At 47.2% G+C, this 25,576-nt stretch overlaps 1 protein-coding gene across 1 annotated transcript; it reads left to right on the forward strand.

The window, feature by feature from the left end:
* Positions 1 to 510: 510 nt before the first annotated feature.
* Positions 511 to 20,856, forward strand: RAE1 (ribonucleic acid export 1). The gene is made up of 12 exons (XM_045885988.2): positions 511 to 713; positions 3,270 to 3,366; positions 3,939 to 4,043; positions 6,434 to 6,526; positions 10,732 to 10,818; positions 11,990 to 12,076; positions 12,199 to 12,270; positions 13,144 to 13,251; positions 16,240 to 16,346; positions 16,428 to 16,503; positions 17,073 to 17,267; positions 20,386 to 20,856. The coding sequence occupies exons 2-12, from the start codon at positions 3,277 to 3,279 to the stop codon at positions 20,470 to 20,472; spliced, it is 1,107 nt and encodes a 368-aa protein (XP_045741944.1). The 5' UTR covers positions 511 to 713; positions 3,270 to 3,276; the 3' UTR covers positions 20,473 to 20,856.
* Positions 20,857 to 25,576: the final 4,720 nt, after the last annotated feature.

Consider the following 25,576-nt stretch of genomic DNA (forward strand, 5'->3'; position numbering starts at 1 on the left):
CGTCTTAACAGCCCCTTCGCATTCTTACGGAAACTTACACTTAGCAAAAAGTCTTTCACGTATGTGCCACTAAGAACTCCCCTCCAAGTCGGGCATCATTATGCCAATTTTACGGAGGGAAACCGAGGCCCAAAGAGCCCGGGGATGGCTTACGACGCCCCAATCGGCAAACACGAGGTCAAGGGCCGGGACCCAGGCTGGCCGACTTCGCCGCCGACCGAGGCATCGTTCCATCGGCTTCTCCGAGAATGGCTTTGGACTCGGGTTGGCGGGAATCAGAAATATGCTAGACTTCATTCTCAAGAGAAAATACTAACGACCATCCATCAGCTGGGCTGCGAATCTAGCAAAACGGTCGCTTGGCAACATGCAGGCGGCCGCACCAACTTTCGACCAATCCGCAAAGTGCTGGCACGGGGACTCCTTCTCGGCGTCAATGTCGCTTCTGCGCATGTGCCGTCGCCTTCAACGCGGGGGAAGCCTTTTTCTTCCTTCCCTGCCTTCCGGGCGACACAGGAAGTGGCTCCGAGGCGCCTGCGCGGTGGGCCCACGGTAATTGGGGCCGTTTCCTTCACCGGCGTGAGGGTATTTCGGCCCTTGGGGTTTGTGGGCGCGGCGGCTCGCCTTCGCCCCCTCGGCGCCCGAGCGGGTTCGCAGGCTCCCGAGTCCTCCCGCTGCCCGCCACCGGCTCCCCGTCGCGGCGGGACTCTCAGGTAGGCCCCGTGCCGCCTCCCTCGCTCCCCGTCGCCATGACGCCTCCGATGCCCGGCCCCCCGGCGGAGTGCGCCGGGCAGCGATGCCCCTGGGCGCGAGCCGGCCGGTTAGCGAGCTTCACTCCTGGCCCCTGGGAGGGGCTCTGGGGTCTCCCCGGGTCTCACCCCCTCGTCCTTCTCTTGGGGAAACTGAGGCACCGGGAAGGGCCACAGAGTTGATGGCAGCGTCTGTCGTCTCCGTCCTTCCCTGTTAACAGTTCTGGCTTATCAGACACGTGCTCCCGCCTCCTCGGAGAAGCCTTCCGTGACCCTTCTTCTGCAGAAGGGCCTGCGTCCCTTTCCGTCTCTCCCGCGTTAACCTTTCTTCGTTGCTCTTGTCTCTGAAACGTGCCTGTTCCTTTGTTTCTGTCCTCCTGTGCCAAGTATTTACTGTAAACACAGAGACACGTTGCCCCCGGCAAGTGTCTGTTACCTACCGGCCGCCTCGGCCCGGGCTCCCTGCCGAGCGCCGGGTGTTTCTGAGAGGAGTCCAGACCGCCCTCTGTTCTCGGAGCTGACGTTCCGCTGGGGAAGAGGTTGATGGCGCACAATACTAGGTCGTGACAGGTGCTCCGAAGAAAACAGGGTGGTGTTACCTGAGGCTGGCTGTGTTAAATCAGGAAGGCAGTGGAGCCTCTGAGGGGGACGGGAGAGGTCTAACGGCTTTACTGAAGTGCAGCTCACCTGCTATCACGCATGTAAAGTGGGCCTTTTGATGACTTTGGGAGGTTGAATACCGTTGTGTGCACATCACCCGCAGTGCAGTTGGAGAACATTCCCGTCACCCCCCCCCACCCCCCCACATTGTCAGGAGACAGACCAAGACAGCTGGAGGCTTGGGAGAGGGCGAATCATCCCAGGCGGAAGGAACAGATAGTAGAGATGCTGCAGGGCAGGGCTGAGCTTGCTGTGTCCACAGGTGGGAAGGATGCCCCCAGAGCGGAATGCGGCGCGGGCGCGGAGATTGTTTGGAGACGTACACGTGTCCTCCGAACTTCTTGAGGGGTCCCCATGCCCTGCATAACGTGTGCTCCCCATAGGCCGACTAATACTTGAATGACCCTGGCTCCTTCCCTGAGTTCGTCCCAAATGCCAGAAATGTTCTCTCCCAACTTGATAGCTGAAGAGAGGGAAGGAACAGAAGAAAGAATTTTCAGGCACCGGGCACGCGCCCTCACTTGGTTTTCATGATTCCGTGAACTGGATGTTAGTGAGTCTCTTTTTGTGGATGAGAAAACCAAGGCTAGATAACCTCCGTAAAGCCCCGTAGCTAGTGACTGCCGTAGCTTTGTTGTTCCTCTGTTCACTGGGGTTTCAAGTGCACCTCTGACGTTTGAGGCACAGGTAGTTGGCACGCACCACGTCCTCTCACAGAGTTGCTTCTGAGATACTAACGTGCTCAGAGCTGTTGCTTTGACCAGGATATCCCACTCACTCTCTTCATGAAGTTGGGAATCCCAAATGCCTTTCCAAAATCCCTAGCAATTTCCCCATTCTCTGTTGTTCAGAACCTAATACTAGACCTTTTGATACTCAGTTAAACCAAGTGGATTACTTTTTAAAACTCGTTCTACAGAGGAAGTGCTGAATCTTTGCCAGGACTAATTGCTTTTCTTAGTAACTTCATGCAGACATAGGACCTAAGCCAGAGTGTAGAAATTAGTAAGAGGAAAGTAAATTCTCACTGAGTGGTGACCTGGAAGAGTGGGGGCTTCTGCTGGTTTACTGTTGTATTGCTGGTGCAAAACTCAGTGTCTCAAATTATGTAAGAAAGGGGTGAATTTATTTTCTAGCTGGTGACTGAAAGTACTTGCCAATGGTGACAAATGAAAGACGGAAATAAGGAAACTGGATATGGGGTGTATAGGAACTCTGTCTTTACAATTTTCTATAAATCAAAAACTGTTCTAAATATTTCATATTTAAAAAGCACTTACTTAACACACTTTTTTTTTTTTTTTTAAAGATTTTATGGGGTGCCTGGGTGGCCCAGATGGTTAAGTGTCTGCCTTCAGCTCAGGTCATGATCCCAGGGTCCTGGGATCAAGCCCCACATCAGACTCACTGCTGAGCGGGAAGCCTGCTTCTCCCTCTCCCTCTGCCTCTCTCCCTGCTCATGCTCTCTCTCTCTCTCTCTCTATCTCTGTGTCTCAAATGAATAAATAAAATCTTAAAAAATTTTTTTTTTAATTTACTTATTTGACAGAGATAGCGAGAGGGAGAGCACAAGTAGGCAGAGCTTTAGGCAGAGGGAGAAGCAGGCTCCCTGCTGAGCAGAGAGCCCGATTCCGGATTCGATCCCAGGACCCTGGGATCATGACCTGAGCTGAAGGCAGATGCTTAACCGACTGAGCCACCCAGGCGCCCCGATTATCCGTATTTAGATCTCTTTAAAAGAGAGAAACCTAGCATCAAGTCATTTTTCCCTTCTGTGGCTTAATTAGCTTTATATTAGCTCTCAGGAATATTGATTACTGAGGAAGGGACCTGTCCTTAACGTTTTCCATTATTTTTTAGGGCCAGAATGAGTCTGTTTGGAACCACCTCGGGTTTTGGAACTAGTGGGACCAGCATGTTTGGCAGCACAAACACAGATAACCACAACCCTATGAAGGTACCACATGAAGTTTCACGGGATGTTTAGGAAATTACAGCCCAGGGTTTCCCACAGTGAGAGAGATCCAGATAGCTTGGGAGCCTCCTTTGGGTCAAAAGCTCTGAAACTTTGTCTAGCCCACTTTCTCAAACTTGGAGCACAGAAATCGTGTCCCCTGTGCTCGTGTCCTGTGCCCCCTGACTTTCTTCACTTAAGTCACTGAGGTGCTTGTTAAAATTGTGGACTCCCAGGGCCCAGCCCACAACTGTTGAATCAGAATTTACATTGGGGTGGGGGCAGGCAATGGCTCTGATCGAGCAGTTTGGGGCCAGAGTGAACTGCTGGGCTATCACGTGGAAAACATCATCCTGGGCATGTCACTGAGAGTGCTGCTTCAGGTCCCAGCAGTGCTAGCCCTTCCACTAGCTCCTTTGTGACTGCTCCTTTGGATCAGAGCAAGAGAGGTCCGGTGCACTTAGTTCTTAGCCCAAGGAAAGTCCACCATGAGTGTTCAGTGAGAAAGAAAACAATTTTGAATGAAATTGGTGATTCCTATGTTGTAACATTGACTCCCCCCTCCCCCCCCCCAGGATATTGAAGTAACATCCTCTCCTGATGACAGCATTGGTTGTCTATCTTTTAGCCCACCAACCTTGCCCGGCAACTTTCTTATTGCAGGATCGTGGGCTAACGACGTAAGTGCTCCTTATGTGCATGTTCTAGAAGTCTTATCTCTTTGTATGGGCAAGGTTAGCTTTCCATTCGGCTTCATTCTTTCCCAAGTGAATGAAACAGAGATGACCTTTTTAAAGAAATCAGTGGGTGTGACCCTTCTGAGTAGGGCAGACATCACTTGTTACACTGATGTTTGTTAAAAAAAAGCATGATCATATCACTCAAAAATTCCTACTCTAGTTCAGTGACTTGACATGGATTCCCAAATCAAATGTAGTATCATTGAGAAGGACTGTTATCCACGGTGGTATACATAAACTTACAGGTATCCTGAAAATGTCTTAAGGCAAATGGTAAACTTTTTTCAATTTCGGATATAGCACATATCCCGCACAGACATTATACTTAACCTATTGTGCACAAAGAGAAAGACAAGAAATCATAGTGCACAAAAGGAAAGATAAAAACTCTGGTAGAAAAATAAGCAAAGGATGTGACGAGGCACTTTGCAAAAGGAGTGCAGGTGGCCCATTAGTGTGAACTTGAACCATTCAACCACACTCATAAGCAGATAAATTCAAACGTCTGTGATGGAGACCCTGTCAAGTTAACAAAATGAGAAGTTTAAAAGAATAACACTTGATCCCAGCAAAAAAAAAAAAAAGCTGAGACCTTACACGTACCGCTGGTGGGTATATAAATTGGTACAGCTCTTCTGAAGGCTAATTGGCAGTATCAGAAATCCTTAAGTTTATACCCCTGCATCTCAGTGGTTCCCCTCTGGGGCTTGAGGAAGATCTCCAATAATGTACTTTACGTGCATAACTGAATTAATCCCTTAACAGCTAACGCAGTGATCCTACTGTCCTCCATCTTCTGACGCAGCTTATGAAAGTTAGAGATGTAGAATAACTGGCCCATGTCCCACATCTAAGGAAGCAGCAGCCGGGACGCTGCCCCAGCAGTGTGACCCCGGATCTGTACTCTTAGCCACTACCTGATACTGCCTCATCGTATTGTATTTTATTTTTATTTTATTTAAAAGATTTTATTTATTTGTCAGAAAGAGCGCACAAGCAGGGGGAGCGGCAGGCACGGGGAGAAGCAGGGTCCCTGGGATCATGACCTGAGCTGAAGGTAGATGCTTTACGAACTGAGCCACCTGGGTGTCCCAATCTCATTTTAAAAAGTCTTCATGCTAGTGGAAGTTCTGAAAATTGTAATAACAAATAATGTATTTTATGGTATGTTTGTGTGCTGGAAAACCATTTTAAAAGTTTTGGAAAAGGCTGCCTGGGTGGCTCAGATGGTTAAGCGTCTGCCTTCGGCTCAGGTCATGATCCCAGCGTCCTGGGATCGAGTCCCGCATCGGGCTCCCTGCTCCTTGGGAGCCTGCTTCTCCCTCTGCCTCTCTCTCTCTCTCTGTCTCTCATGAATAAATAAATAAAATCTTAAAAAAAAAAAAAGTTTTGGAAAAGATTTTTATGCAACAGTGGGGGTAGCGGGGGGTTGCGGAGAGAACAGGAGGAGGAGGAAGGCAGTCATGGTTGAGCAGGTTTGGTTTCTACATGTTTCTGGAAAGACTTCACGTGATTCACTGCTGAAAAATGTTAGAAGAATGTTTAATGGCAGTTAATAATGCAAGGGAGAAAAGCTTCAATTAAAAGAGTGAAGGTACTCTATAATCTAGTTTTTTGAAGAAAATATGTGTGCATAGAAACACTGAAAGCACAATGAACTATTAACTATAGTCTAGTGGGAGTAAGGGGATTTTTTATTTTCTTGTCATATTTACAAAATCTGTCAAGTAAAATGCATTACATTTATAATCAGGGGGAAAAATGATGTAAAAAACCAGAATATTCAGAGACGAAAGGTACGTTTCCCCTGTGGTCTTGGTTGTCTGGATGGTGATGGATAACATTGTACTTTAGAGGACAGATATATCTCACAGATGTGATGAGAAATTTATCCGCAGTTTTAGGTGTAAGCAAAAGAATTTGTATATTTTGATGGCTTGGAAAATAGGAATAGGGAAATAGCTACTTGAGTAGACTTTTCAATTGCTTTATTTTTTTTTTAAGATTTGTTTGTTTATTTTAGAGAGGGAGCACAAGCAGGAGGGGCAGAGGGAGAGATCTCAAGCAGACTCTGAGATGAGCACGGAGCCCAACGCAGGGCTCGATCCCACGACCCTGAGATCATGACCTGAGCCGAAACCATGAGTCGGACGCCTGACCGACTGCGCCACCCAGGCGGCCCTCAATTGCTTTATTCTTAAAGTTAGATAACTAGGTTTATATGAGAAGTTTGTGTATATTTAAGTTGCACCCCATTAGTTATTGGGTGTTAAATGCATGTAAAATGTTGTAAGTTGCTATGTTTGCATTAATTTGTCATATTACTGTAGGTTCGCTGCTGGGAAGTTCAAGATAGTGGACAGACTATTCCAAAAGCCCAGCAGATGCACACGGGGCCTGTGTTAGATGTCTGCTGGAGTGATGTAAGTTTCATTCCATTTTTCATGTTTTCTACAACATAAAATCATGTGTTACCTAGAGTATTTATATATTTCTACTTTCATATAACCTGAGCCACAAATAGCATGTATGTATACACATTATTGGAATTCTAAGTTTCTGAGTGTCAGTACAATAATTTATTGATATTCCTAATGTAGTCAGTTAATGTTAGCTTCAGTTTATTTGAGTTTTTCTTGCATAAAAAGTTCATTTTATGGACATGTTACCTTAAGCAAACAATTGAATTATTTCTGGAAGCTCTTCCTACCTTTATGCCATGAATTTTTATGTCATTTTAAAATTAGAAATTTAGTATCCCAGAAGGTAAATCCTAGAGAAAAAAAGAATCCTTTTCTATTAATAGGTATTTGAAGTCTTTGGGGTTTTTGGAATTCTTTTTCCTCCCAGATCCTGAGCATCAGTAATATAAGCAAATATGTTCAAGTTTATTTGGCTGTGAGTTTTTGATAGGGGAGGATGTATCAAAGGGACCCTTCCCAAAGGTGCACCTGAAGGGAAGGTAACTGGTGAGCCACAGCAAGAGCTGCAGCTGTAAAGGGGCCTGTCCCCTTCATAAAGGAGGAGCCAGTGCCAGTGGACAGCTCAGCCTTTCTCTCCCTTCTGCCACTGCTGCCCAGCAGCTGAGCCCAGCAGAGGCAAGAAAACGGGGGCCCGAGTGACGGGGGCAGACAGATGCACCTCCATGCTGAGGAAGCCAAGCCTCCAGGCCCCTCTCAGGCCTTATATGTAATTTTTAGTCAGATTCATTAGTTATGAATTGCAGACAGTAAAATTGAACCTTTTTAGTGTATAATTTTGTCAGCTTAGAGAAATGCGTAGAGTTGTGGTCAGGGTACAGAACAGTACAGCCCCAGATTCCCTCCTGCCCTTCAGTCACATGCTCCTCAGTTTCTCGCTGCTGGAAACCACCGATGTGTTTTCTGTCCCTGTGGTTCTGCCTGTCCCAGAATGTCACGTGAATAGTCCTGTACCGTGTCATCTTGGAGTCTGGCTGCTTTCACTCAGCAGAATGCACCTGAGACTCCTGCAGGTCGTTATGTCAGTCAGCAGTTGTCCTTCTCGCTGAGAAGTATCCCATTGTGTGGATGTGTCACCGTTTGTTCACTAGGAGGACATTTGGATTGTTTCCCATTGTGGTCATTACAAATAATGCCTCTGTAAACAATTGTGTACTGGATTTTCTGTGAACAAAAGTTTTCATTTCTCTGGGGTTAATATCTAGTAGTGGGATTGCTGTGTTGCATGTTACATATATGTTTAATTTTGTGAGAAATTGCCAAACTACTTTTATTCTATGTTGTCATTTTCAAATTACACCATTCATTTATGTGATCTTACTTGATTTTATAACTAAGAAATGATTCTATTTATAAATATTTTGAAATGGTTTAGGAGACAGAATTGCTCCCGTTTTCATCATTAGCTATGATAGGCTTCTCTGAGCATTTTTGTCATCTGAAAAATGTTTTCTTGACATATCTGATTTGGATTATTATGAGACAATGATAGACTTGTGAAAACAATTTGAAAAGTGATTGCAGATACAACTTATTTTTAGTTTCCATGTGGAAAAGCAGCAACTTGAGTAAGTTGAAAATCTTTCTAATTTATTTTGCCTGTCTTTTTTTTTTACGATTGGGTAACAGATCAGAATGTAAAGTTTCTTATAAAGTAGGATAAGAAGTAGAATTAACTGATAAAGGAATTCTGTTGCCCACATGTTACTGAGTGGCTGTTGGCATTTACAAAAAACAAAGACAGCTATTTCCTTTCTCCAAGTTGTGTGTCATCTAATGGAAGAATCAAACACGGTAATGAAGAGTTCTAACACAGTGAGCCGAGCTCTGAGAGGGTCAGGGTGTCCTGGTGCTGGCTTGTAGGAAACACAGAAAGCAGCTATAAATTTTGGGAGGGGTGCTGTGAAGGCCTCACTGAGGAGACAAGTTGAACTGAATCTTCAAAGAGAAATGAACCCTGTGCCTGTAGCTTTTTGAGCATTGTATCATCCAGCTCTAGTTCCAAATTTGGGCTCTAACTCTTCAGCATTTTGATTTTGGCAGGTTTCTTAATCTGTCTGTGTTTGTTTCCTCATTTGTAACATGAAGGTAATAATAATTACAACAGATGATATTTCATTAAGCAAATAATTATCAGGCTCCTCTAGTATGCTAAAGCCCTGGGGATATAGTGGAAAGGGAAGTAGGCAAGATGGGCAAATACCATATTCAGGACAGACAGAATTGCAGATGGTAGAACTTTGTGGCAGCTAGACTGCATCTACATAAAGTGGCTAGCACGGGGTTAGTTGACAGACTTGTCTGAGGGAACGTAGTGAATGGCTAGGTCGAGGCCCAGACCCAGACCTTCCTGGCTCCAGAACCCATGTGCTTGACAGCCTCCCTCGGAGGCTTACAGGAAGGGGAACGGGCTAGTGTGGGAGGTGGGAAGAGCGTTTAGGAGAGGAAGGTACACATATAACACCACCACAGAAGCACAGAAGCGCCAGAGTTACCTTGGAAGCATAAAACCCAAACTTGGTGAAGATGATTCTTCAGTGCTGTAAGAACACATGGTTCGCTGTGTGGCCATAGCAGGGTGGGGAGCAGCTGGCTGGAGAGCACTTGCAAATACTGTTTCTCTGCCATGGCTTTTGCTAGATTAGCCTCCGTATAGGTATGCCCAGTGGGATCTGGCCTGCTGCTCCGTGGTGCTGATTACAGCCGTAGGATGGGCATTTTATAATGAGGTTGAGAGGCCAGTGTGTCGCTCAATCTCAGGGTAGCCCACGACATACATGGGTATCTTTCTAAGGATTTATGGAGTTACCCTTACAACTTCACTGATAGAGAAGCAGGTTTTATCTTTTCTTTCAGTTGGAGAACTGGTGACTTTATATGGGAAGAAATTGTTGCTAAGGAAGGATGGCAGTAAATCTTTGAGCTTTGGAACCAGGAATGAGATAATCTAGGTCACTGGTCAGCAGACTATGGCCCATGGGCCAGAAATGGCCCACTGCCTATTTTTGTAAATAAAGTTTTATTGGCACACAGCCACATTCAATTTACATAACGTGTATGGCTGCTTTCAAGCTATTATGACTTTAAGTTAAGGAGTTATTCACTAAATAGCTCTTTAAGAAGAAATTTGCTAACCACTGGTCTAGACTTTCCATTTAGGTTTTCCTCTTTCTAAAAATTATCCTGTGTTTTTTCATATATGACTCATTTATGAGTTCTATATTTGAATATTTTTAAAACCACTACACAATGATTGCTAATTTGTTAAGCTGTTCTGTAGTTTTCATAGGACCAATGATTATTGAAAATTAGTGTAGTTTTATGGTGTGCACTTTAGAATGCTATCAGATACGTAGCCGAACAAACGTATAATGATAATAAATGCATGTGTGTGTATATAAAGAGAGAACGATGCACTAAATGTGGCAAAATGTTTACCATTGGTGATTCTAGGTGAAGGGTTTGTGGGTATTCATTGTTTTTATTCTTGCAACTTTTGTGAAGGCTTGCACAGTTGATCAAAAAAGACTTGAAATTAGGGCACCTTAGGTGGCTCAGTTGGTTAAGTATCTGCCTCTGGCTTGGGTCATGGTCCTGGGGTCCTGGGATCGAGCCTCGAGTTGGTCTCTCTTCTCTGCGGAGAGCCTGCTTCTCCCTCATCCTCTCCCTCTGCCTGCTGCTCTTCCTGCTTGTGTGCTCGCTCGTGCTCTGTCAAATAAAATAAATTAAAATCTTAAAAAAAAAAAAAAAGGCTTGAAATTAACCAGAAGAAGAATATGTGTAAGTGGCCCCTACTACATATGGATGCAGGATTTGTAAAAACTACTCATGGAAGGTAGTCAGTGGCCCACGAGAAAGGAGAGGGTCAGGGGCGGGAGACTTCATTTTCCCTGTATAACTTCACATGTTGTTTGAATTTTTTTATCCTATTTATTTGGTATCTCTTAGGAAAATAAATCAGTAATGAAGAAACAGAGCGAAAAATGTGTTTCATATGTGACAGTGAGTTTATAATACACTGGCTCCCCAATAATTAGAAAAATAAAAATTGCAAAACAAAACCTGCCTCAATATGATCAACCTAACATAGAGATAGAAATTGTATATATATTTTTTTAGAGTGACAGATTTTCTTGATTTTCTTTTAGGATGGGAGCAAAGTATTTACAGCATCATGTGATAAAACTGCCAAAATGTGGGACCTCAACAGTAACCAGGCAATACAGATTGCACAGGTAATAAACACTGTGCCCAGAAAGGCTGGTGCCGGGGTTGTGATGACTTTTAAATTCTAATTCTCTAGTATAGAAAAAGTGCAGTTGACTCTACCAGATCAGTTAGACTTATGCATTCCAGAAACCTCTTTAGCATCAGAGTAACACCAGGGTAATAACCACTCTTAGGCCTACTGGTGTTTCACAGATGGTCTGTCATGGGTCTTCTGTATGTGTGTAGGTAAGGATGGTGTCCTAAGGAGTTAGTGATATTAAAGCCTGTAAAGACAGATGTCACAAGTGGGCCTCAGCATTCACGTGTTCGACGTTCTGACAGCCGTGTGTGGCTTGCCTTTTACCAACTGCGTTTGGACACTGGTTCATTTGACGAGTATTTACTGAAGGCCTGCTCTGTGCCCGGCACTGCTGGTCGGAGTAGAGACACAGCAGTGAGTAAGAGGAACGTTTGCACGCGCTCCTGGAGCTTTTACTAGGAATAGCAGGCGGGAAGGGCACAAGTAATGAAGCTCAAAGACGCGAGAACCGAAGGGTCTGACCTGGTTGGGAAGGGGGGCCTCTGGACCCAAAACCGTTTTCAGAAAGGCATTACCTACTCTGAGCTCGCAGTACGTGTGACTGTGTGCCAGAAGCACCTCTGATCTCTTCATTCACGTCACCTTAGTCAATAAAGGAAACTGTAGAGTTCCCAACTAGTTATTTCTGAATATCTCCCTAGGAGGGGCTTACTTTGACTCTCATTATGGGTAAAATAAAATTGATGTTTGTCAGGATGGAAAGTAGATCTATGTTCTTAGGTTAAATTAAATGTCACGGTCATTGGGAAGGGCTTGGAATCCTTTGGTGTTTGTTTGGTATGACCTCAGTATTTATTTATTTATTTATTTATTTTTTGAGATTTTATTTATTTGACAGAGAGAGAGGGAACACAAGCAAGGGGAGTAGGGGAGGGAGAAGCAGGCCTCCTGCGGAGCGGGGAGTCCGATGCGGGGCTCGATCCCAGCACCTTGGGATCATGACCCGAGCCAGAGGCAGACACTTAACGACTGAGCCACCCAGGCGCCCCTGACCTCAGTATTTAAATTTGTGCCTTCTCTTTGAGTTTCCAGAACTGAAGCTGCTTACACATAGTTAACATTCATCTTGATCTGTTTTGATTTTGTCTTCTTGCAAGCACGATGCTCCTGTGAAAACCATACATTGGATCAAAGCACCAAACTACAGCTGTGTGATGACCGGGAGTTGGGATAAGACTTTGAAGGTATGATACACCAGTGAGGGGACTGCACGGCCTGACCAGGAGTGACATTAATTCGTACACTGTTTGGACAATAGCTCTGAATGGTCGCTTACTGGCTTTTTTTTTTTTTTTTTTGCTTATAGTTTTGGGATACACGATCATCAAATCCCATGATGGTTTTGCAGCTCCCTGAAAGATGTTACTGTGCCGATGTGGTGAGGGATTTCTAACTTAATATATATATCCTTTTAAGAGGAATACAAATTTCTTACCTTACGACAGTTTGCAATTAGAGGGTAATCTAAAAATCCCTCTAACTTGAATAATAAATACACAGAGGATATAGTTCAAATGGCCGCATGGTCAGTATGTAACGTCTGTTGTGGCTGTAGGAAAGTGGGCAGTAATGTGTGGTGTGGTGTTGGATCTTTGGGGACTGAGTGGAAGAGAAACAAGAACTTTCTCTGTCCATTTGGTTATAAGTCTTCCAGTTTTGTGCTAACAGCCAGTAATTCCACTTTTAGGAATTTATCATGAGAAAAAAAAGACACAGATGGTCTTTGTTCTGTATAATGTAATGAAAGCTTGGATGTGGCCTGATAAGCCAACAAGACCAGTGAGGTTAAATGAACTCATTTGAGGGAATATTGGACAGCAACAGCTAGTATTCTTGGAATACATGCCTTGAGTGAAGGACATAAATTATGTAGGAACATACATACATATATACATAAGCATGCATGATGCCTGGAGAAGCCCTAGAGGAAAACATAGCATGATATTAACAGCAGTTAGCGTTTGAAAGGGTGGTGTAGGTGATTTTCTCTTCTTCTCTATTCCTCAGTATTTAAAAAAAAAATTCTATAGTTTATAGTTGTAAAAAATGAGTCTTTTAAAAATGGATGTTCTTTCAAATAATTATTTCCCTAGATTTTCATGAAGAATGTTGTGATATCATTGGATTTTTTAAACTTAAAAAAAATTCAGACTTGTTTTTCTGAGTCTAAAAACATGGATCTAATATCTTGGTATTTAAAAAAACACATTCCTTCATTTTAATCATGTCTCTGCTTCCCTCCGTTCCCTAGATCTACCCAATGGCCGTGGTGGCAACTGCAGAGAGAGGACTGATTGTCTACCAGTTAGAGAATCAACCTTCTGAGTTCAGGAGGATAGAATCTCCACTGAAACATCAGGTGAGTCACATGTAAGATGAGGAAGTGTGTACTTTGTGTCACGTGTGGACTGCAGTTGTACTTTCAGACACCTAGAAGTGTTTTTGAAGGGGTGAATTTAAGGATACAAGCACACGTATTTTGTGGGTAGATACTGCCCATCCCTGGAGGAGCCCCTTGGTGGCTGGACGCTGCTGTATACAGTTGTGTGCCTCCGTGGAGGGGCTCCGTCGGGTCCTAGCGCCCAGCCTCAGCTCTGCCTTCATTGGGCCCACACAACACTAGGCTTTTCCGTGCAGTCTCCCACCCGCCACAGACTCTTAGATTTTCTTCATCTCTTCCAACTCCTAGGCTCTCCCTCCTCAAGCCTTTGTCTCAGCAGATCAGCTTGGCTCCTGCTCGGAGAACATAGTGGTGGGGAGCTTCTTAACTTCTTCCTGGGGAATCTAGAAGTCTGCCTGCGCCTGCATCTTTCCCTGCCTTTCTCCTGCCAGTTAGGTGAAGTCTGTGCTCTGTGAATGCTGGTTTTGTGGTGGGGCTCCATGGTGACCCCACCTCCTCCAGGGATATCTGGACACTAATCCCCCCCCGCCATTGGCACCCCTAGCACGGATGCGTGCTCCGGTCTCGTTCATCCTAGGAAGCAAACTCTCTTGCCCCACATCCTCCGGTACCACCTGGACCCCTTTTCCTTTGCAGTTAAGCATCTCACATGAGTTTTCTTAGTTTCCTTACCTCCCACTCATTTCTCACGCGACTCCTTTGAGGCTTCTGCCCCCGTTACTCCACCGAAACTGTTTTTGGCTTGGCCACCGATGGCTTCCTCATCCATAAATCTGGGGACGCTCACCAGCCCTCATTTAGCTCACAGAGCAGCGTTCATGTTCTGACATGTTCTTAAACACCCTGCCCCTGGCCTCTCTAATGCCCACCTCTTACCCACTGCCTCTCTGGTGGCTACTTCATCTTCCTTGATGGTTGTTGCTGCATGTTGGAGCTCCCCAGGCCTCTGCCCTTGCCTGCCCTCTTCTCTACTGAAGCAGAACCTCATCTCCTGTCCTTGCTGTCAGTTAAGTATGCCTTGTGGTCTGGGGACTCAGATCCCTAACAGACGTCGGGACACCCACAGTCTGACAGCTCCTTTGCGTGTCTCCCAGCATTTCAGCCCAACAGTGTCTCACACCAAACCTGGGACCACTTTCTGCAGGTCTTTAGATGTTACCTCTCTTCAGGCTTCTCACTGGCTGTTTTCCCCAAAACTGTGTGTGTATGTATATACCTTAAAGATCTACACGCATACATGTTTTACGTATTCTGTTCCATGTTGTCCACTAGAATGTAAATTCAGGCGGAGCAGAGATTTCTCTTTGTTGCCACCTCGTCCTCAGCTCCTAGAACCAGGTCTAATGCATAGAAGGTTTCTGCAGATGTTTGCTGAGTGAACAAACAACCTTAACCTGCTCCTGCCTACCACCCTCAGCTGCCTCCTCCCCATGTGCTCTGCATCTCATGAGATGGGACCTCCACCTGCTCTTGCCTAAGCTGGAAATCTGGAAGTCACCCTTGATCTGCTCCCCCTCCTTTTCTCCTGTCTCACTGATCTCCAGGTTCCCTTCTGCCCTGCAGGTGTTTTGGAATCTGTTCATTTTGTTCCTTCCCTCCTGCCACATCTAATCCGAGTCTCCTTTTGTGACTGTAAGAGCTTAGATCTTGTCCCTCCTTTGATCCACTCTCCATGCATGGGTTAGGGGGCTCTTACAATGGCACATCTGACTTTGCCACACCTCTCCTTAAAAACTCAGCACTGACTCCTCATTTCCCTTTGAATAAATCCCAAATTCCTTGACAAAACCTGGTCTAACTGGCTTCATTTCCTGCTATCTGTGCCATACACCCTGGTCTTTGATTTGCTGAGGCAGGCCCTCAGTCTTTGCATAGGGCCACTGTGGTTGTGTTCTTATAAATGGTGCCCCCCAGAGGTGTGCAGTTGCTGGTCTCTGTGCCGGGCATGGGAGGCACAGTCATGGTTCCTGCTGACTTACAGGCTTTTGCCCCTTTTCATTAATTTTTTTTCCACTCTCAAAAGTAATGAGCTGCTTGTTCAAAAAAGGCAAATGATAAGGAAATGGAACTACCATGTATTTTTCCTTTTAGTTAGGAAATTTTTGTGCTCTAGCAAGTATCATAATAACAGAAACTGCTCTTTACCTTCATTTTCTGTGGCTTCATCCAGAAGCTCTGGTCCTGCCCCCATGCCTCCTGAACTCCTCACGGAAGATAGAACCTCAGTTTGGGTAGGGTGGGTGGTCCTCTGGAGTAGGCCAGGTTGTCACGACAGGAAGGAGGGAGTCAGGACCCAGGCCCTGGCTTCTCCTCTGCCCAAGCGGCTGGGTCATGGGCTTTTCTGTGGGATCTTCTGTAGAGTCCAGGAGACCCTCCTTTGGGTCCCCAGAACCGGTGTTAGATCAAGTGCAGCGTGTTGCTTCTGCATCGTGTGGTCGCAGTTTAGAAAGTGCTGGTCACAAAAAAAAGAAAGTGCTGGTCATGTCCACTCTCCCACATGACCTTTGTTTCCCCTGTGATCGCTGGGCAGATGCTATTTCCCTTCTCCATTTGGGGAAGCAGAGGTGCAGAAACATTGGGTGAGTTGCTGCAGGGTGCCCACTTGGTTAGTGGTGGGCTTTGAATCGGGGGCCAGCGCCAGAATAGGAACGGGTGGGGTTCAAGGGGTGTGTGCACTGCTGGAAGGACAGCAGGCCCTTCCGGCGGTAAAGGAAGAGCAGCGCCAGACACAAGCATGTGGTCCGCAGTTTGTTCGTAAAGTCACGTGGCTGAATAGAGGTAGAAAATAACGCTTGGTGGAGGACTAGAAATAATTTACCGTGTTTGTATAATATGTTTCTGGTTTCTGTGAAACCCAAAAATGAGGTGAACGTTACTTACCTTCGCTTAGTTATGAAATCTCGTATTTTACTTTGGGATAACATACTATTTTCTTTCAAACCTTAGCATCGATGTGTGGCTATTTTTAAAGACAAACAGAACAAGCCGACTGGTTTCGCCCTGGGAAGCATTGAGGGGAGGGTTGCTATTCACTACATCAACCCCCCAAATCCGTAAGTGGGCTCCATTTGCTTGCGAATTTTCACTTGAGACTTTTTCAGAAAGGAAAACTCAGCTGAGCCTTTGCTTTTCAGCGCCAAAGATAACTTTACCTTCAAATGTCACCGCTCGAACGGAACCAATACTTCAGCCCCTCAGGACATCTATGCGGTACGTTTTTAGAAACCTTAACCTTGAAAATGCATCTAGAAACTAAACTTGGAGGTGGGTGGCTGAGTCATTACGGGGCTCACTCTGTCGTTGTGCATGTTCATGGGCAGAGATCGATGGATTACGCTGTAGGTCCTGGTTGTCTGTTTTTGTGCCACATTGACTATCTTTGCTCTCCGCTGCTGCTGATTGCAAGCGGACGGCTCTTGGGGCCTTCCCCCTCCTTCTGAGTGCTGCCCGACCGCTCACACGCTTAGTTGAAACTGGGAAATTGCTGATTGCTGAAAAAGAAAAAGGCACTTCCCTGAGGTCCACTCCTTGGCGTCCCTGGCTACGTACTCGTGAACTTCTGCTGACTTGCGTTCATAACAAGAGATGCGATTCGGTTCTGGGCTGGCAGTTGATCACAGAAGCACGGCTAGTTTCTCCTGAGATCCACGGGCAGCCGGCACTCATGAAGCGGCAGTCCGAACTTTTTGTTTCCCAAGTGCAGCCAGAGGCATACCGGTACAAACCTGATTCCTCCTCCCTTTTCCACCGTTTCTCATCATGCGTGTTGGTCCTTGCAGGTAAATGGGATCGCATTCCATCCTGTCCATGGCACTCTTGCCACTGTGGGATCTGATGGTAGATTCAGCTTTTGGGACAAAGATGCCAGAACGAAACTAAAAACTTCAGAACAGTTAGATCAGCCGATCTCGGCTTGCTGCTTCAATCACAATGGGAACATATTTGCCTATGCTTCCAGCTACGACTGGTCAAAGGTGAGCATTCCCCGGCCTGCTGTGGAAACTCTAAGGCAGCGGTGCCAGGCTCTGGAGTCAGAAGGCCTGGGCCTGAGTTGTGACTCTTCTCGGGTCTTGCTGGTGACCTTGGCAGCTCACCATCCGTCACTGCAAAGGGAAATAGCACAAGTCCCCTCAAAAGGTGTGGGGATTTGGCCAAAGTCATACCGTAGAGCCTTTCCCTGGGAACCTGCCCCTGGGAAGGGTCTGGTCATTGTGAGGTCAGAAGTAGAGTGAGCTGGAGGCCGTCACTCCAGGAGGCTCTAAGTCCTTCAGGGAGGCCCGGGGTGGTTGCCAGAATATGAGGGGGCACGGTGAGGGCTGCTGGGGGGCAGCAGGGCCAGAGCATGGGGCTTTCACTGGAGGCATTGCTGCTTTGTTTATTATCTGGGGAAGGGAGTTAGGGGCTGACAGGGTCTTGGCTGCATTTTTGAGGCATCCCAGCATGGTGGTAAGGGGAGCAGACTGCGGGATTGGGGCTCCAGGCTGCTGGCTAACAGCTGATGTTTCTCGGCCAGCCCATGTGTTTGCTTCTCAGCTGCTGGTTGTCCTGGATCGTTTGTTCATTTTTCTCATGCCACCCCCCAGCCCCCTCTCCACAGCAGCCTTTCAGACTTTTCCCTGCTCTGCCCTTGCTGCCCAGGTTCCTGACTGGTGAGGTCGCTGGCCTCACCCAGAAAGGTTTTGCCCTCCTCAGTGTCTTTCCCTTTCATCTGCACGCGTGCCTGTCTGCCCTGGCCCATTTCCTTCCGCCTGCCTCCCACCCCAGACATGCCCCAGACTCCCTCACACCCCTCTGTTCTCGCTCCTTCTGCAAGCACCTTCTCTCCCTGCCCACTGGCTCCTGGTCCTCCGTCTGTAAGCACACACCGAAGCCTTTGACCATGCCAAAGCTAGCTGGGAAACCTTGTTATCCTCGACTGATGAACGCATCAGTGGGGTTAACACCCACTAGCTTCTGTTCCTTTGGCTGCTTCCCGAGTGCCGCCCTTCCCTGTCAGCTCTAGCCTGACTGGTTCTCCTTGGGGTTCTCCCAACGCAAACCAGTGACCGACCCTTCAGTCTCTGACTTGGTTCCTGAGCTCGCACTCCACTTCTCTCCCAGTATCCCCGTCCCAACAGCGTGAATGCACAGCGTGCCCAGAGTGCCTTCACTTAGGAGAGCAAGTCTTGTACCTCCCGCCCGTGCGTCCTTTATCCCCCAGGCTCACTGCCTCTCCTGGGTCCCTCCTCTGAGTCAGTCACTGTCCGTTCACTTGGGGCTCTCAGTGTCACCTTTGATTCTCTCTCTCTCAGAAGAGCTGGGCAGTCCCCAGTCTCTGGTGGCTTTACCTGCGGACCCGGTGCCCACCCGGCCTCCACACGCGAGCCCGGTCTCGCTGGCTGTGTGCTGATGCGGGCTGGGCAGCTGCGCTGTGTTTCTTGAGGCCGCTTTGCTCAGGCATCCTGGGGGTGCAGTGGTCATGCATGGTGGTCACTTTCAGTATCTGTATGGACCCACGAAACCCATCACCACAGTCCAGATAACCTTGTTTTAAGATAACAGTTTTATCTCCCCCAGAAGTTTCCATACGTATTGCTGTCGTCCCCTCCCCCCCCCCCGAACCTCAGTCTGCTTTCTGTCATAGACGAGCTTGCGTTTTCTAGAATTTTATGTCTTTTTGGCCTGGCTTCTTTCCCCCATTACAAGGATCGTGGCGTTCGCCCCCGGCGTTGAGTGGATCCCTCGCCCGTTCTGTTCGGCGGCCGAGCGGGCCGTGGTACCAGTGCGCCACGTGTGTATCCGTCCGCCTGTGGCAGCCACACGCAGTTTCTCGCAAAGGGTGTCTTTTCCGGTTCTGCGGAGCCGGGGCTGGAGCAGGCTGTGGCCCAGGGCCTTGGTTTCTCCATGGGCTCTTCAAAGGGGCTCCCTGGTCCACGTGCTCCGCCCGCGGCTGCCTCAGGCTGCACCTCTGGCCCCCCTCCCCCGGGTCACGCTCAGGGAGCCGCGTGTTGCAGGCATTGAAAAATGGGAAGTGAATTGAAAGAAGTGAGAAAGCTCATTGCTGTGAATGCTGCTCAAGATGAATTCATCTGAACAATTAATGTCAACTTACACTAGGAGTTAATTAAATTACACTCTTTTTAATTTAAAAAGAGTTGCTTTGGGAAGTTCACACTGTTCTTAGTTTAGGGACAGTTCTCTTCGGGATGAAATCGTGATCACATCGGATTAATATTCCGAGCTTGCTGCCCGAATGCAGCTGTCCAGAAAAGTGCAGCTTTTATGTATTATGATGGGAACTTCTGGTCACCATTGAGCTAAACTTCTAGAACCATCTGGGCGTGTCTGTCAAGGGATGAGAATAAAACACGTCGCTATGGTAGAGGAGGCAGAGTGCAGCCGGAGGCCCTCCCCATCTCCCTGTTCAGGTCTTCGGGTCACCCGAGGTGCCCACTTTGGCCTTGCCCACCACCCCCTCCGCTGTCCTGGCACTATGAACCACTTACAGCTTCTGGCTGCTGTGCCTTTTTCTGGGGGATAATGTTCAACGGCCTCAGTCTACCTTTCACTGTCCTTCATAGTCCAGCCTGGTCCTGATTGCCAGGCTTCCCTTCCACCTGCCCACGGGCAGACTCACTGACCACCACACATACTTGCACCTCTCTCTGGGTCTGTGTGGGCTGGCTCATCCTGGCCCTTGCCGCCAGCCCCAGGAAGTCATAGAGCAGATGTCTCCTCTTCTGTGAAACCTCAGGTCTGAGCCAGTTCTCCACTGCCCTCCCTGGAGGCCTTGCTCCTTGTGGGTGGTCACCTTGGCATTGAGGTGGTAGTGGGTTAAAGAGGCTTAGCACTGAAAAATATGTAGAAGATCATTCCTCTAAGTGGGACACCGAAGACGAATTTCCACCAAGTCCTTAACCTTTCCTTTGAAACCAAAGTTTAAATTTGTTTAACATTTGACTTTTCTTTCCCCCCATAAACCTGTTTTGTGCCCCCAGGTACATTGTTTCATGTATGTAGCACAGGACTAGGCATATACAAAGTGCCCACAAAATGCTAATTTTTGCTTTTTAATGATAAGATTGTTGTGTGTGTGTTTTTCCGCCCCTTTAGGGACATGAATTTTATAATCCCCAAAAGAAAAATTACATTTTCCTGCGTAATGCAGCCGAAGAGCTAAAACCCAGGAATAAGAAGTAGTGGCCGGAGACTTCTGGGTTGTCCAGAGCTGTTTCCTCTCTACTCTGCCTCGTCTTTGTATGGATTTGGGTCCCAGTGTTTGGTAGGTTGTCAGCCCTGGATGTGGATTTCAAGCCCCGGAGAAAACAGTGTCCTTGATCAGCAGTCAGGAGCCCTGCCGGCCACGGTGACTGTCCTTCTCTCCATTCCACTGCCTATTACAGATTTCTTCTGTGACTCCACGGGGATTGAAATAGATTCTAGAAGTTAGGTTCCTGTGGGCGACTGCCAGGTATTTTGCAGTGCTTCATTCAGCCATGTATGTATTCGAGAACATTGGGAAACATTCTATGAACGCTGTACTGTATTTTGTAATAAAATATTTTGAAGATTCCCTACTAAGCTCCCTTTGTGTGTCTCTCTCCCTTGCCTGCCCCTAAGCTCTGAAGCGGCCGTCCTGTCGCGCAGCACCCAGGGTTTTGATTTGTGATTGGAGTCGCCCTTGGGGACATGCAGCTGTCTTGCCCCTTAGAAGAAAGGGGACCCTGAGCTGTGACTGCCGTGTGGTGTGTGGCGGCAGCTTCGAGTGCAGGCCGGCAGAGGCTGGATGTGTGTTTCTCTTGTTCCTTCGTCCCGTCTTTAACCTCCCCAGCGGTGTTCGGCTCCGCCGGGCAGAGGTCCCGGTGGCCGGGACGGGGCCTGTTCCGCGCGCTGAGGGGCAGGCCTTTGTGCGCAAGCCCAAGTGGGTGATGTTTGTGTGGCCTTCAGGTTAGGGCCCGAGCCCCCCGCGCCGCAGGTGCTCTTCAGTTGTGCCCCAGTGCTGGTAGGTCATTTTTTTTTATTTCCCATCATTTAAAATTCTTGATTGGTAAGTATCCAAAGTGAGATTCAGCTTAACATTTGACTTTTGAGTCTGTTGTTGTGTTTTTACTCTGTGATCCCAAATGCTGCTTATGCTTTACTGTTTAGGACTGGTATGTAAACTAACTTGCTGAGTTTGGAAATCTGGCTTTGACAGTATTGTAAGTTGTGTTTGCCTACTCATGAAAAGCAATGAAAATAAAATTTTCTACTGGAAGAGATTGCCTGCACTCAATGGTTTAAAAAATTCTTTGGTAGTCAGAGCACAAGTAAGATCAGACCTTTTAACTCTTCGGCTCTATCTTTTTGCATGAAAAATGTTATTTTTTGAGAGAGAAAGGCAGGTGTACTGGTTAAAAAAAAGCCTGAATTTTCAAGTTAATTATTTACACCTCACTTTTCATGAATCAGCCCTGTGTGTGTGGGAAGAGAGGGTAAGTAGGACCGCTCTGCTGAGAGTCAAGCTCAGTTATCCCAGTAGCTGGCTTTGCTGACAGGTAGGCAACATGAGCGTTGCTTTAGCCGTAATTTCATAATTCTCTTTATACGCTTGTGACTGGCGGTGGTTGAAAAGGACCTGGAAATCATGAGTCTAAACCAGGAGCTTTGTAGAGTGTTCTTTTCCAAGCCTGGGCCTCGCCACGTTACCAAGGGGATAGGTAAGAGCTCCAGTGGCGCAATCAGTTAGCGCGCGGTACTTATACCAAGGGGATAGGTAGTTTGTGCCGTTGGCTAACTTAAAACATCCGCCGAAGTCCCATGTTGGGGTGCCAGAAACCAGGAGTGAGGGAGCTCCTTGGTGCCCGTGGGGATGTGAACCCTGGTAGATGGGGCCGGGGCTCATTTCTCCACCTGCCCAGAACCTAGAGCATAAAGGCCTGCTATGGGTTTCCTAGTGATGAACCAGGAAATATTTGTTGAAATCACTGAACTTCTTAAGATATTTGTTTTCATGTTTCCTAAAAGGATATGGAGTCTTTGAGGAGCTCCCCATCTTAAACGTCACCCCTGCAGGTACCCATACTATACGCTGCTCATGCATTTGCTGGGATCTTCTAGTTGAGAAAGATACAAGCGTAATCTTGACGGCTTTAATGACAAGTCGCTGTACCATTAAGGATGGGCACCCATGGGCGCCTGGGTGGCGCAGTCGGTTAAGGGTCTGCCTTCGGCTCAGGTCACGATCTCAGGGTCCTGGGATCCAGTCCCGCATTGGCCTCTGCTCACGAGAAGTCTGCTGCTCCCTTTCACTCTCACTCAGTGCCCGTGCTCGCTCACTCGCTCGCTGTCTCAGATAAAAGCTTAAAGATTTACACCCGGGTGCCTGGGTGGCTCAGTCGGTTGAGCGACTGCCTTCGGCTCAGGTCATGATCCTGGAGTCCCGGGATCGAGTCCCGCATTGGGCTCCCTGCTCGGCGGGGAGTCTGCTTCTCCCTCTGACCCTCCCCTGTCTCATGCTCTCTCTCTCTATCTCATTCTCTCTCTCAAATAAATAAAATTAAAAAAAAAAAAAAAAGATTTACACCCGGAGGTCCTGCTTTCATGGGAAGAGGGGTGTGTAAGCCTAATGGAGAAGACAGGTTGTCTTGTTCACTTACGTTCTCCAACATTTTCTCATGAAGATTCCCAAACGTGTTGAGTGGGAACAGCTTCGCAGCGAACACATATCTACCAACCAGATCCTAAAGTTAAGAGGTTGCTTTCGTGTGATGTCTCCATTTGGTTTTCCTAGGCCTCGGCTCTGCTCGTGACACCACACTTGGCAGTAACTGTGGAAGCCTGGCGGCGAGAACTCGCAAGAAAGGAGACGGGTCAGAGCAGGTGGGAGTCGTGTGCAGGAAGGCTCACCTCTGTTGCTGCCACGTTTGGTCTCACCCCGTGTTCTTCGAGGCAGACACCGAAATGGCCTGGAAACGCGGTGCTTTGTGTGCGTGTCTACGAGCTTCTCCAGAGTCCTCTGCCATCAAGGGGGCCTCCTGAACCCTGCCCGCCTGACCCGTGTGAGGGGCGGCTTCGTCTGTCCTGGGCCTGGACTCGAGGATGCTTGGGTGGGATTTGGTAGAACAGGGTGAGCAGCCACCTTACAACCATGGGTCCTCGCCCTTCTTCCTGAGAAGCGGGATTCTGCCAAGTGAGAAGCTGCTCAGATGCCTGGTGTGTTTCCGGGCTGGTTCCCATGCAGCTTCCTAAGCACATTCATCATTCATCTGGTCACCAGTTTCACCGTGATTTCCTTATTTTTCTTTAAGTCGATCCACTTCTAAAAAACACCGTTGCCCCCACAAAATTAGTCACTGCCATAAATTTAAAGAAAAAATTACATATGTGGAAAACTGTTATCTTTTGCCCAAAGTTAGAAAGTAACCATAAAAATTTACACAATGAAAATAAGACAATAAAAAGCCATGAAATAATACAATGGAAGTTAAAACATACCACCTAACGTCCTCTTCGAGGGACAAAATACCTCACTAGAAAATTCTGTTAACGGGACGTTATTCTGTATGTTCTAGGCTGCTTGGTAGAACCTCTCTGCCATTTTTGGAGTGACTTGGGAAATTTTTTTTTTTTTTCATTCAACCAAAATGTGATTTTTCCTTTGAAGGAGGGGCTCTGTGAGAAATGACCAAACACATTAGGAGCACAGAAGTTGGCATCTTCCAGATTAAATCGTGATCTCCTCGTAGGTTGTGAAATGACTATAGTTGTTGAGACTAGCATGTTTTTAATGGAGCTGCAAGACTACATTAAAATATATTTTATACGTTCACTAGCTCACACACAGTGATGATAAGTATTGTTTTGCTCAACGTTGCTACCGTTACGTGTGTGTGTATGTGTCTACGTGTATATGTGTTACAGATGTTAATCGTGTCCTGGACTGGGATTTTTCTCCCTGTTACGCCTTACGTGGTTGGGGACCCATAGTTCTGCCCTGAGTACCAGTCATGACCGTTTCCTTGCACTTCCCCCAAATGAGAGAAGGACTGTCTATTGACTATAAGAGGATGTTTGAAATACCCGTATGACACTGTACATAGTTAAGAACATGGACTGCCTGCCTCCAAATCCCTGCTGTGGGACCTTGAGCATGTGATTTCTACTTCTCTGAGCCCCGGGGACCCCATCTGTCCAATGGGAGACATGGAAAGCAGCATTTGCAAAAGATTGGTGGGAGTATTCAGAGTTAAAGCCCGCAGGGTGCTGCTGTGGCTGGCCCATAATGAGTGCTCAAATTCTAGCTGCTACTGCTCTAACTTCCAGGTGGGATGACATCCGTGGGAAGTTCCTCTCCCATGGGGCCAAAATGTCCACAGACCCGGCTGTCCTGGGACCTCCATTGTCTGGAGGCGGCTTCTCGCAGCCCCGGGCTGTGTTTCCAGGCTGCCAGGAGGTGGCGCCCACGACCCCAGTGCCAGGCTCAGGGGTGTATGTTGTGTATTCTATTCCTTGGACTTGTGCTTGTTCAAAGAAATGAGTGCTGGCTCTCCACGTGGTGTTGTTACTAAGCTCGTAAGATAGTTAGGAAGTGGGGTTGAGGGATTATTTATCCTGTTAGAAAAATATCCTGTAAAATTACACACTTTTACCTTTACAAGGATTGATGGCCTCCTTAGAATACGAAAGTCGAGAATTTTTTAGAGGTCAGATTCCTGATTTTTCTACTTAAAATACAATGCCCCCCTCCCCGGTTTCCTCATGGGACACTGAAGTTTTGTTGCCTGTGGTGTGGGCGACTCTGTCTCCACTCACCCTTCGGCATTATCTCTGCCTTGCTTTGGGAAGGAAAGAGAAGGAAATGCAAACCTCCATCCCAGATGGGTGCTAGGGGCCAACAGGGCCATTTTGAGACTAATTTCAGTAACTTTGAACGCTCTAGACGCACATGTGCTGGTCGGTGGGAAATCCCTCCAGGCTGCAGGTGGAGGAAGCAGTTTCAACACCAGCATCCTATTCCCGTGAGGGGTTGGGCTGACGCCCAGAGACTGTCTACGTTTCACAGCTCAGCGGCGGGATTTCCTGCGAAGTGAGGGCACCCTGATTCCATAGAGCCCCAGCAGCAAAAGGGGGGAGGAGGCAGGAGAACCATGTGGCTGTCGTGCTGAGAGATTTGGTTGGTTTTTTCTTTTTGAGTATTTTTTATCACAACAAGTGTTATGTCACCACAAGGCCTACAGAAGCAGAGTAAGTCATTTTATAGCCTGCTGTAAGTCTGTTGTGAATTTTGCATCAATATACTGAGAAATACTAAGGTGAGGGCTGT

This window comes from Mirounga angustirostris, unplaced genomic scaffold (genome assembly GCF_029215605.1).
Source record: "Mirounga angustirostris isolate CCGP_5_RB_7025 unplaced genomic scaffold, mMirAng1.0.hap1 SCAF_10, whole genome shotgun sequence".
Classification (NCBI taxonomy): domain Eukaryota; kingdom Metazoa; phylum Chordata; class Mammalia; order Carnivora; family Phocidae; genus Mirounga; species Mirounga angustirostris.

What these genes read in the sequence shown, in the direction of transcription:
- RAE1 (XM_045885988.2), top strand. Translation starts at nt 3,277, where the DNA reads ATGAGTCTGTTTGGAACCACCTCGGGTTTTGGAACTAGTGGGACCAGC. An exon ending in CAGGATCGTGGGCTAACGAC is followed by an intron (nt 4,044 to 6,433) that starts GTAAGTGCTCCT and finishes ATATTACTGTAG; the next exon opens with GTTCGCTGCTGGGAAGTTCA. An exon ending in CCCCTCAGGACATCTATGCG is followed by an intron (nt 16,504 to 17,072) that starts GTACGTTTTTAG and finishes TGGTCCTTGCAG; the next exon opens with GTAAATGGGATCGCATTCCA.